Genomic DNA, 13,110 nt, shown 5'->3' on the forward strand with positions numbered 1-13,110 from the left:
GCCCGATGACTCCTTCGTCGCTGACCCCGTGTCCAAACTCCAGAAGAAGAGAGTTCCCTACTGCCCCTGCGTTTTCTTTTAAACTATTCACATCAAAGGCTAGGCGCCCCCGTCCCGACCGCCTTGGTCTCTCGACCAATCCTGAGCCTAGGATTTCCCGCTCTTTTGCGATCCCGCCGGCCTTTGAACTTTCGACCAATCAGTCGTCCCGGGTCCTGATCCCAGCTATCTGCCTTGCTGACCCGTGTTTGTGTTTGTATGCGTTTCTAACTGCGGGGCTCTCTGAGCTCGCCGTGGTCGTGCGATCTCAAATCCGCCCACGGCGCCGCAGTGTTACTTGGCCTGGGAAGGGTCCTGTCCAATTCCCTGGCCCTGAGAAACCGTGGGGTAACCCCCCTAGGGGGCCCTCGGGTGAAAACTCAGGGTAGGTGACCCGACCACGAGGCCCTACGTGGGTGCGTGTTTATGTGGGGGGGGTGATGGGGGGCAGTGCGGCGGTGGAAGCCGGGCGGCTCCCTGGCTCGGCCGAGTGGCCCCGTCGCTGTGGCACCACAAATGCATACTGTGGTGGTACCTGCTATGATTACAGCAGTGCATACCGACTGTGATGGTACCTGCTATGATTACAGCAGTGCATACTGACTGTGGTGGTACCTGCTATGATTACAGCAGTGCATACCGACTCTGGTGGTACCTTCTATCACTACAGTAGTACATGCTGACTCTATAGCAGTATTTATTGACTCTATAGCACAAAGTACTCACCTGACAGAGTGGAGTGGTGAGGCCTAGTCCCGTGCAGAGCCTCCGGCGTCGCCTAGATTGACGGCTATAGTGGTAGCATCTACCGACTGTATAGTAGTAATAATTGCACGCATCGGGGAGGGGGGGACATGAGACAGTGAAGAATTAACCTGAGCATTTAGTGTATTTTTGTAGGATTTTTTACGCAAAATAAAATGTCCCCCTCACTCCCACTGAAGGCGTGCGACTTGGCATGGGCCATCCATACCAACTCACGCACCAAAGGCGCGTGAGTTGGTATGGTCGTGCACACGTCATAAAAAAATAAGTGCACAGAAATCGCACTAAATTGCTAATTAAACTAATTGAATGTTGACTGATGTAAAAAAGGAATAGTACTTGCTCACGGCAGGGCTTATGGCGTGGTGCCTGGCTATTTATTTTTCGTAAACCCCACCGTTGGAAAGCCAAGCGCGCGACCACACACAAACCCCGCCACAATTTTTGACTTTTATATAGATAGATTGTAATGCATTCTAGTATGCATTACAATCTGAGGAAGTCAATTACGCAATGTACTGGGGACTGCAGGAGGATTTTGCCGCGAATGAAAAAGATCCATAAATCGGCAATTTTTTCCCAGATTTCAGGGTCAACGATCCCACAGATTACAGAAGTCAGGAATTGCAAGAATGCATGGATGATTGAAACGTGGAATTTTTGTTGTTTTGCTGTATTGATTTGAATTTACATATGTCTAAAGTTGCAAGGAGCTTTTTATGGAGTTAGTAGATCAGTGACCTGTGCCGGTAGATAATCAATGAACACCCTTAAGAGTATATTATTTTTAAAAGGAGTCTCGTTACAGTATATTGATTACAGTGGAGTAAAACATTTATGTTACAGTTGAAATCAAAAGGTATTGCATAGTGGATGAGCAGGTCTAGTCTGTTTAAATCTGTAATTTACATTGAAGCGTACATCTCCTCATCATAACAATATAATCGGCATAAAGGTAAAGTTGGTTTCTATTTGCAGAGGTAAGACATTTCACACAAAAAATCTCAAAATTAATATAAGACAATTTAAGAAAAATATTTTCTCTCTCAAGGCCATTATTTACTGGATGCGAGCTTTACAATGTGTTATTTATAATTAAATTGAAAATTGTAATGTTGACAATGTGAATATATTTTCCCATTCTAAAATTCACATAATTTGCTCAAAATTATGAATGGTTATTTTTTAACATCCAAGTTCCAATATTATACATTTTACTGTGATCTATTTTGCAATAACTTTTTCATAAATGTTACACTTCTGTGCATTGCTGGCTTGTCATACTGGATAATAATTTTCAACCTTCCTAATTCCAGTCACTTTCAACTAAATTGTGCTTAAGATTGTATCTGTCTTGAAAATGCATGAATGCGTTTATGAATTAAATATTGTCTGCGGTGTTTGTTCCTCCTACATGCAGCTGTTTTATTTGCAGGGAATACATGATGAAACAATGTTAAAATTTCGCAATTAATATCGCCCCATGTAACAACCATGTAATATAAGCATGCTCGTTACCTATTGTCATTATTGTGCAGAGGTGTGGACTCGAGTCATGTGACTTGGACTCGAGTCAGACTCGAGTCATGAATTTGATGACTTGCGACTCGACTTGGACTTGCATAACAATGACTTTGTCCCACCTATGAGATGTGGACTCGAGTCATGTGACTTGGACTCGAGTCAGACTCGAGTCATGAATTTGATGACTTGCGACTCGGCATAACAATGACTTTGTCCCACCTCTGTTATTGTGATATGACAGTGCTTTTGCCATGGCATGGGGTAGGATTAGGAAAAATAAATTCCAATCACCAGTGAGGGTTCAGACTAAAATGTAATAATATAATTAATGGTTGTTCACTTTAAAATGTTAATCTACCATCATACATGAGCAGTGATGTATGTAATTTGCCTCCTCTAAACAGGCATCACTACCTAGGATTGGTTCCATCCTCTACTGCATTCCATTTGTGTGTGTATGCATCCATGTGTGTTTGTGCCTCTCTTCTCTTATCCTCATTCTCATGCAGGCTAATGATGATTGCCTCCTCCTAGTCCTGTGGAAGCTCAGCACTATTCCAAACAGCTTTGTTTACCTCATGTAACTCCTCCAACATGCTCTGCATTCCCTTGTATATAATGTGCTTAAATACTGCAATATATAATGTTGTTTTTCATTATACATGGGTTTTATTCTAGCATCTGTTTGCTGTATTAAAGAATATAAAATATAGTTTTGTCCCCAAAATATGTAAATGTCCATCATTATCACACTTTCCTGTTTTAAACTAATGTACGACAACATGCTTGAATGTACAGAACGCTATTCCGGTTAGATGAAGGAGCAAATTTAAATGTTCACTTTAAGAATTTTACTGACAATAGGAAACCATTTGTCTGGGTAAATTTGGTATGCCGTTTGTTCAAGGTTGTTTTTAAAGAAGAAAGCAAATGGTTTTCATCCCACTGTGTGCTGTGGGTGCAGGTCAGATTAATGGGAGCCGGCCTTCAAATGTGGACAACACCACCCTCGTGGTGATTATTGTATGTGTTGGAGTCATCACCATCATCGTCATTGTCCTTGTGGCCATCATCTGCAATCGTCGCATGGCTGCTGAGCACAAGTACGGGTCCTATACTCCAAATTCAGACACCAATTGGCACATTTATTAGGAACACGCCATCCCTCTGGGTCTACATTAAACATTAATATTAACACCACTGATACGTTTATTCGTCCGTTCAATGTAAGCTGCTTTTGCAAAAGCTGTATTTTAGAGTACCGGCAACTGTAGTTAACACATTTGACCAATTTGGAATTATAGGCAGAACCCTGGAGTCGCAGGTCTAGTGAGTAACACTACATTTTTAAAGGTTGATATGAAAAAAACAGGGTTTAACATATTACACTTTATTTCTGGCACCAACTTTATTCAAGTTATTAACCTGCCAAACAATCTCAATATGGATGGAATAATGCTTCATGAGATCATGACAAGTCGAGGCTTTCTTCAAACAGTGAAATGATCATAGCTGTTGTTGATGATATCTTCCTAGCCTTAAAGGACTTAAAAAATATTGAATAGATCTTGAGCATGGATATGAATGACATAGGTGATTGCTGCAAAACGTGGAGGTTGCAATAAAGCACGTAAAAAAACGATCAACTTTCATTCACATCATGCTTAGATGCAACATGAGCTCAACATATTTCTTAATAGTCAGCATTTACCACACAATCCAAAGTTGGGGTCCACCCTATATCGCTCACTCACAAATACCACCTCCAAAGTTAGTTTAGAAGATCAAAAGCAGAAAATGTCTCCTAAATAAACGCATTGGGTTCGCCTTTAGAGCCAATGCACAAACGCTGTGCAACACAGAGCTTGGTTTTTGCTACTTTGGTGGTGAATACTGAACTATGCCCACACCAGCCTGGCGGACAGCCCTTAATTGTACCACCAGGAGAACTATCACAGACACATTGAAACAAACTGAGATTGCTTTGCTAGCAGTCCTAGCCAACATCCTGGAAGCTAATATCCACTCATAAAATGAAGCATTGGAGTCTGTAAAATGTAAAAAGTGGTGGATACAACACTTAAAGATTACAATCCACCTTTGAATGAAAGGGTAAGAAATTAAATGCTGGGGAGTTCCATCCCAAACATTCTTAAATAATTATGAAATTAATTTCCTAAACCTGCTACAAGAGACAAAATCCAACTTTGATTACTAGAACTTTGTGCCTTTTTCATCCTCCCCCCCCCCACCTAATATGATTATGTGGAGAAGTTGTGTGTCTACATGCATGTTTGTGTTTGTTGAAAACAATTCTACATGGCAGGAAGCGTGCGGCAGCCTGCAGCTCCAAGAGAAAAAGCCACGCACTGGACTTGAGTCCACCGGACTTGTGGATACACCATGAGCGTTTGGAGATGAGAACTCTGGTGAAGTCCGCTTCAGGCGCCGAGTCTGGAGTCACAGAAACTCCTGTGTCACGCCACTCACAGGAAATACACACCATCGAGCCCTGTACCATTGACAGCCTTACAAGACGCAACTCTTACATTGGTGAGAAAAGTATTTGCACCCAGAAATTACTTTGGTAAAATTTTTGGTGAATATGCTACAAGAGTTGGAAGTGCATTTGGAAGTGTATGACGTGATGTCTAGTAGAGATACACTGATTATCCACTTTGAGTCTGGGCAGTCTGATTTATGGTGGTGTTTTCACTATTCAAGTCTAGCCAGGTAGAAATATTTAAAAAATGTAAAGCTGGATAATACTGTTTTTAATTCACAGCACTGATCGCCACGGTAGTTTCATTACCTTGTGGCACCCAGAGTAAGGAGGGGGAGGGGAGGGATGGAGGTGAGGAAGAGTGCTGTTGGGGGAGCAGCATCAATGGTTGAAGGAGGGGGTCCAAACCATTCCAACACCCATGAGCACATGCCATCACATACGCAGACAGAAATAGAGACATTGGTATTGCTCAGCTTTCGTATGGCTGATGTAGATGCAAAGCAACAACGACAATTTCACATTCAGGTGGTAAACCGGACAACTGCGTCAGGAGCAGCAGTGTGTACCGCTGTGATGTCTCCTTCATATTTGTGGATCGGGAATTGCATCGTTATGTTATATGGTCTGTTCTGGATGGCCACAGTCGCACACTGGAGAGATTTCAATATTCCATTTGTGCATCAGGTATCCACATCTGCCATGGTTTGAGCAGATGCAGTTTAGGGTGGACCATGATTTTCGTGGAAAATCAAACCAGGGATCTTCGACATTGGGTCTTTCACAAGGTGTATGTGAGTTCTTTTGAACTCCAATCAGCTCTCCAAGCCTCATTGGGGTTGAACTCGCATGGTTGAAGGTTAAGTGCATGGGTCCGAAAGGGCTTGCTTAACTTCAAGCAATGACGAGGGATGTTATTGAGGTTCTGATGAATGGGAAAGCGACTGTTTTCCTCAATCCGCAGGACTCATGGAGGGTTGCAGTGTTGCGGCGGATGGATGGGGGAGAGATGTGTGACAGCATGGGCATTCAGGTTATTGGGGTCGACCTGAGGGTTCCAGTGATACACGACATTGCAGTGCTAAGTTGGATATCAATACGTTGAGTGTGACTACATCTCGTCCATATTGGTGCACAGTACTCGGCTCCAGAGTAGACACGAGCCATCATTGATGTCCGTAGCACTAGTGCTGATGCTCCCCAGCTTGTGCTTTCCAGTTTATGGACCAGGTTGACCCTTGTTTTGGTCTTGTCGGCTACCTTCTTCAGGTGGTTGTAGAAGGCTAACATACGGTCCAGCTTCACTCCGAAATAGGTTGGATCGGAGTCGTGTTGCACAACGTTGCCACAGAAGGTGACTTTCAGATAAAATGCAATGATTGTTGCTTTCTGGGTATTTGGCTTCAGCCTCCATTTCTAGAAATCTTCCCCCATAGTGTTTAGGTTTTTGTTTGGAGTAGATCCGATGTTGTTGAAAGTGTATGCTTGCATTACCATTCCAAGGTCATCCGCATATTCAAGTTGGGGTGACCCAGTTGGCGGCATGTCGCTCATATAGATATTGAAGAGCATTGGCGTGAGTACTAAACATTGTGGCAATCCATTATTGAGGCGCCGGGTTGAGCTGGCTTTATCGCCCATATAAACAGGTGTCTATTGCTCTGCAGCGTACGTATCAGGTGTATTGTTTTGAGGCAACGAATAGTCCTTGCGAGCTTTACCATCATGCCCTTGATTTAGACTATGTCATAGGCTGATGACAAGACCACCCGGTCTTGGATTCTTATGGAATCTGGTCTCGATGTGCATCGTAAGGACCAAAACCTGGTTACAGCAGCTGCATAGAGGCCGGGATCCTGCTTGTTATTTAGGGTTCACTGACTTGACGAGGGGGCTGACTCTCTGGAGGATGATGGATACCACGAGTTTATCGGATGTGCACAGCTGTGATATCGGCCTATCACTTCCCGGGTTGTAGTTGGCTTGTCCGGTTTGGGTATTGCAATGAATATTGCCTCCCACCATTCTTTTGGGATGCATATGGTGTCGAGGTTTGCCAACCATTGGAGTCCCCTAGGGCCTAAGTGATGGGAGAATTTTCGAGGGATGTCATATCTTCCAGCAGCCTTGCCTTTCTTCAAGTAGCGTGAGACCTTCCCTCCCTTCCTCTGTGCTGATGGTGATGGGGTCTTGTGAAGAAATTCAGGCCAATGTCTGGTGTAATTGGCGATGGATCACTCACTTGATGTTTTTTTGTTGAGCCGTTCTTTTGTGTTCTCCACTAGTTTGAAGGCTATAGAGTTAGGCAGGACTCTTGCAGCCTGGTATTCTGTTGGGTTAGCAGCATTCCGATGTTGTAGTAGGGCCCAGGCACCAAGTCCAGGCCTTGAACACACTCATCCACCTCTAACGTTTGGCTGATTCTAAAGACTAGCAGGGTCTTTACAACTTGTGGGCTGCCCAACTGATTCTACTGTTGGAGAAGGTCCTGGGTCTCTTTTGTCCAGCAGGGAGTGTATTATTTCCGGAAGCCTCAGGGAATGCTCTTCTTGGCAGCTGCTGTGAGGAGGCCAACAAAAAGGTGATAACTTTCCACCGTCATGGGAATTTGACTTGCCACTCTTTCTACAACCTCCTTATACTGGTCCTGGTCAGCTTTGGCCAGGTTGCACCTTGGTAATCGTTTTGACAGAATCACAGGGATTTAAATGGCATGTGGGTGTTGACGGGCCTATGTTGACTTTTGGGGAAGTTTGGGAGTATTTTGAGGGATGCGTGAAGTGTGCTTCCATTTCGATCTTTAAAAACGATGGTGAGATCTAGGTTGGAGTCGCTTTGTCAGCGAGCAGAGTGGAAAGTTGCTTGCTAGTTGGGATCGAAAGGAAGGTGCATATCTTTGGTGAACATCCAGTCAGTGAGGCCTTTGCCATCGACCTGATCTACTGCATAGCCCCACACAGTATGGTGGCTTTTAAAGACACCATTGTATAGGGCTGGGATTGATGCACTTGGGAGTGCTGGTTTTGGCCATTTTTAATTAGGGGCTTTAAACACGTTGGTGATCTTAAGTTCCCCTATCTTGATGCTGGTAGCTTTTTAAGTTGGTGGGAAGGCATAGAAATTTGTGATGGTGTTCTTGATGTATATGGCCAAGCGATATTTTGGGTGGTAATGGCTCCTAGTGAGGTATCCATGGATGTGGTAGAGTACTGGCATGTAGTACATCCAAGACGTGGGCTTCTTGGAGTCACAGTACATCAAAGTTATCTGGCATGTTGTTTGGCCCTGAAGAAGGCCATTGCCATGGCTTGTGTTGTTGCTCTGGAGACTGGGAAATGGACGATCGACGTTCGGTCGCCGCATTCATCGCATCCGTCGTGATTTCTCACTTAACAGAGTGGGTCGCGTGAAGGCTGCCATCATCCATTCCACATAGGTAGTGAAAAACACAAACACAGACACATTTCGGGAGAAAAACAGTGATAGAAAAACACAGAGAGAGATAATTGGACAAATAGACAGAGGGTCTGTATCTGTGTGTATATGGTGTGTATAGCGGTGGTGCTGTGATAGCGTGCTGCATTAAACACCTGGCGGCGATCCGAGTTTGATTCCCACTCACGGCCAACACCAGTGACTATTATCTGAACTTGTCCTGGGCCTCACATAGCCTCAAATGAGTACCTGCGGTGATATGATAACATCACCACTAGGGAGATAATGGTGTGAAATGACTGATGCAGATTCTGCAGGATATAGGTAAAATGTCAAAGTCAGAAACAAAGCTTGGGCAGGAAATAGGAGAATGGTTTGCAACAACAATCGGTATGAGACTGAGATCCACTATCACCAAACAACTTCGTCACATACTTGCAAAGAGTAATTGATGCCATTCAGGACAAAGGCACAGGAATAGCTGTGCAAGGAGAACGAATAAATAACCTGACGTTTACAGACGATGTAAATCTTATGGAAGAAAGCTGCGTAGTACTGCAGGAAAGTATGTATACGCTGAGTAAGGCAGTAAAATATGCAGGACTGAGGATTAACATGGAAAATACAAAGACGGTGTTTGGAAGGGAGGACGTTGAGAAAGGAGGAGTCATAGAAATCAGCAAAATTGTGAATGTGAAGAAATGTTATATCTTGGGAAGTCTCCTGACATGGGACGACTGCACGTAAGACATAAGAGCGAGGATTCGCAAAGACAAAAGGAGTAATGGCAGGATTCAACAACATCTGGAATAGCAAACAAATCAGCTATAAGGCCAGACTGAACATCTTCATTACATGCGTGTTCAGTACAGCTGTGTATGCCTGCGAGACTTGGACATTAAAAAAAGACTGACAGAGATAAGATATTGTCATTCGAAATGTATTGCTACAGGATACTGTATCCAAACTGGACCCAAAAGAGTGACCAATGGAGAAGTAAGAAAAAGGTTTGCACATAGAAGACCTGATGCAGGCAGGGATGAGAATGAAACTGCAACTACAGTATTTGGACACACATGTAGGATGGACAACGACATGACAATTAAAAGTGTTGTTTAGAAAAATGGAAGGAACAGGAAAGAGAGGAAGCCTAAGAGAGAATGTCTTGAGGACATCAGGTACCAGAGAGATGTGGCACTACTTGAGCATATTGGCACAAGCCCCGGAGGAAAGTGGAAATAAATAACAAAATGTGCCTTGGACACCTAGGGAGCCATCTGCCCATGGATTGTGATGATGATGAGAATACAGTGAAACCTTGGATTGCGAGTAACTTGGTCTGCGAGTGTTTTGCAAGGCGAGCAAAATTTTTAAGTAAATATGAATTTGATAAACGAGCGAGGTCTTGCAATACGAGTAGCACGTGTAGACGCTTTGTCTGCCGAGCGTCACGTGATCACAATTGATATACGAGTGCTTTGATATACGAGTGCTTTGGATTACAAACACGTTTCCGGAACGAATTATGCTCGCAATCCAATGTTTTACTGTACACATATCCTTCCATGTAAATATATAATTAAACATGTGTATAATGTGAATTTTCACTGACCTGCACACATTGACTTGGATGGCTGAATGCTGGTTAACCTCGAGTGGCATGTTTGTGTGCTGCAGTGCACGAGGGAGAGGACTGTGCCACACTTTCGTCCCGCCGGTCTATGAGGTCCAACGTCATGATTCCACTTGACAGCCAACAGTCCGTGCAATGTGAGTTCTCCTCGACTGCCATTCTATCACCTCTTATTCATACTTCCATGCTCCAATAGCAGGATCATGATCACAGCCTCTTTCAAAAAGTATTCAGTAGTCAATGTGGGGCTATTTAATGGCTTGAATTCTGGTGCAATATTTTGAGATATACTAAAAAATGTATTATAAAATCAACACTAAATCAAAGTGATCGTTAAATTATAACGTCAAAGTCAGTCTTTATAGTGGACAATAGACTTTTTGTTTCATGACCATAAAGGTTTACATGTATAATTATGTATGAATGGGTGTTATTTTGTATGTCACACCATCGGTCTCATGCCATTTAGCGCAAAAATAAGGTAAAAAAAACTCTTTGCTTGAGTGAAAGGGGTTTTTGTCCACAATTTACTTGCTCAATGACAGGTTTATTGCGCTTACAAGACAACTTGTTATCATAGAGTGGTCCTTGCCTACATCATGCTTCCGTGCGTGTTGTGCGAATATTTTATTTCGTGTCAGATATAAAACAACCTCAATGTTGGCTTAAAATGCACAAAAATAAAGCCATGCACATTTTGATACAAAACATTATATACAATAATTATTGGAGGTTTTACAACTCCAGAATGCAGCAGAAGACTACGAGGGTTGGCATTGGCTATCAGAGTAGCTAAAACAAAACACTCAAATGCCTCGACTACAATACGTCTGAGCACGAACTAAAACAAAGTCAGTCGCAGTCATGTTGGTGACAGAGGCCTGTCAAGAAATTTGCCAGAAACTCTTAACATTTATTCAAATATTAGTCCCTTCCAATTAAATTGAACTTCATAAATAAATGTGTTTGTGAATATGAATGCTCACTTTGGCTAAATACTTCACTCATAGTCATCTGAAAACACAGTTCAGAGAGAAATGAAAGAAAGCAATGGTGAATATGCAGATTCGATTCATACACAGTAATCGCAGCACAATAACCAAGAATCAGGATATTACGAGTCACAGAAAACGCTGTTCAGAGCGCAAGGCAATGAATGTAATTCTTTATATGGTAATTATGTAAATTATGTTGGATAAAATAGTTACAAAACCATAACCGAGGATCACCACGTATTATATGTTGGCCACAATCCTGCTTAACGACTCCTGTCCCAGTAAATCTTGGACCAGGGTTTACCACCTCGGGTTGCCAAATGAAACGAAGTAAATGAAGGTATGAGGAGATCAAGTTCACCAACAAACGCCATTAGAGTTAAGCGTACTCGTTCAAATAATAATTATATTTCATATAGTGTCGTTCATGCGAAACTGCATCTCACAATGCTGTACAAGACAATGGCAAAAAAATTGCACACCCAAACCAAGATTAACTAAATTCAATGAAAGGCCACAGTAATTCAAAAGGGGTTTTAATGGGACTTAAATAGTGGAAAGGACTTAAAGTTGACAAGTGGAGTGGGAGTGCATTTCACACCATGGGAGCTGCAGATGCGAATGCACGCCCACCCGCTGTCTTGCATTTAATTTTAGGCTAAATGAGCAGCTCCATACAGGAACATCGGAGGTGTTGCTGTTTGGCACTCGATCTGGCAATGAGGGGATATATATAGGCCAGGGCAAGTCCATTCAAAATGTTCTACACCATCAGTGCAATGAAGGGAATATAATGGGGGTGAAATGTTCACATTTCCGAGTGCGAGTTAGCACCCTTGCAGCAGCATTTTGGACCTGCTGAATCTGTTGAATACGGGAATTTGGAAGACCATATTAAATATAATTGCACTAATCCAGCCTGGAGGTTACGAAGGCATGAATTAGTGTTTCAGAAACAGCTTGAGTGAATTAGCTATGAACCCGGGATATCCTATGGAGTATGAAAGAAAGCAGTTTTACATAGAAGAGAGATATTCTTGGTGCTTTCGATAAAGTCACATAGAAGGGAAATAATAAAATAAAAATATATAATACTAAATTCTCACGACGTTTCGACTGCAACACAAGCAATCATCATCAGGTGTTTGCTTGTGTTGCAGTCGAAACGTCGTGAGAATTGTATTGTTTTATATTTTTATTATTTTATTATTTCGCTTCTACGTGACTTTACCGAAAGAACCAAGAATATGAATCCCTGCAGTCACGAAAGCTTTAAATTAGAAGAGAGATGTGAAGAGAAAATGACAGCTCTGAATCCAAAATGACACCAAGACCGCATACTTCCTTGACAATAATCAATTCAGAGTTAAATAAACTAATAGTTTGTCGTACCAATTTTAATTGATCGATTTTCTTGATATTAATCAGGAGAAAATAGATGCGAGCCAATCGGATATCACAGTGAGAAGATATATAAGGACCAGTAGAGGACCACGAATAGAGCCTTGGGGACTCCATGGTGCAAAGGTTTACGTGGGAAAGGCTCACCTTCTATAGAAAGAAATGCCGATCGGAAAGATAAAGAGACCCAAGCAAGAAGAGCATCAGAGACACCCACATGGCTGTATAGGCGCTCGAATATAGTGATCAAATGTGGCAGAAAGAAGATCATTCAGAACACATAAAAGAGGAGTTTCAGTTGAATGATGTGCCCAAAAACCAGATGCAGTGGATCATAAAAATTATGTTTTAAAAGAGGGTTAGTTAAATTGTTGACCATAATAAGTTCAAGAATCTTAGAAATCAACGGTAGATTATAAATAGGACGAAGATTTGCTAGATTATCCAAATCAAGTGAGGTTTTTTTTTTTCAGAATCAGAGTATCTGTAACCATATTCAGTTCAATTGAGACAACTTTAGATACAATTTATTGATTTTATGATTTGAGTTATGTGTGGAACAAGTATAGTTGTACAAGCCACAAATGAGGATGGTAAAGGATTTGTTTGGAAGTTTTTTTTCAGGTCATAAATGATCAAAGTTGTTGCCCTTTAATTAACTAGTGAAGGGAGATCCAAGACCTAAACACCATGGGGGAATATTTCTAGAAATTCCCACAAAACAACAGTCACTGCATTTCGTCTTGATACTAGGCGATGCAAGCACACTCTGAAAGTGACCTCCTGCAGCAACACTGTGCAGCACGACCCCATTC

General features: G+C 42.3%; 1 protein-coding gene across 4 annotated transcripts in view; it reads left to right on the forward strand.

The window, feature by feature from the left end:
• Positions 1-13,110, forward strand: part of LOC144736356 (neogenin-like) — a 224,647-nt gene that overhangs the window by 190,185 nt on the left and 21,352 nt on the right. For all 4 annotated transcript variants that reach the window (XM_078619017.1, XM_078619020.1, XM_078619018.1 and 1 more), the window contains 3 exons: positions 3,293-3,431; positions 4,655-4,881; positions 9,944-10,036. In XM_078619017.1, coding sequence (XP_078475143.1) covers positions 3,293-3,431; positions 4,655-4,881; positions 9,944-10,036 — 459 coding nt within the window. The remainder of the gene's footprint in view (positions 1-3,292; positions 3,432-4,654; positions 4,882-9,943; positions 10,037-13,110) is intronic.

This window comes from Lampetra planeri, chromosome 3 (assembly GCF_965212315.1).
Source record: "Lampetra planeri chromosome 3, kcLamPlan1.2.h2, whole genome shotgun sequence".
NCBI classification, from domain to species: domain Eukaryota; kingdom Metazoa; phylum Chordata; class Hyperoartia; order Petromyzontiformes; family Petromyzontidae; genus Lampetra; species Lampetra planeri.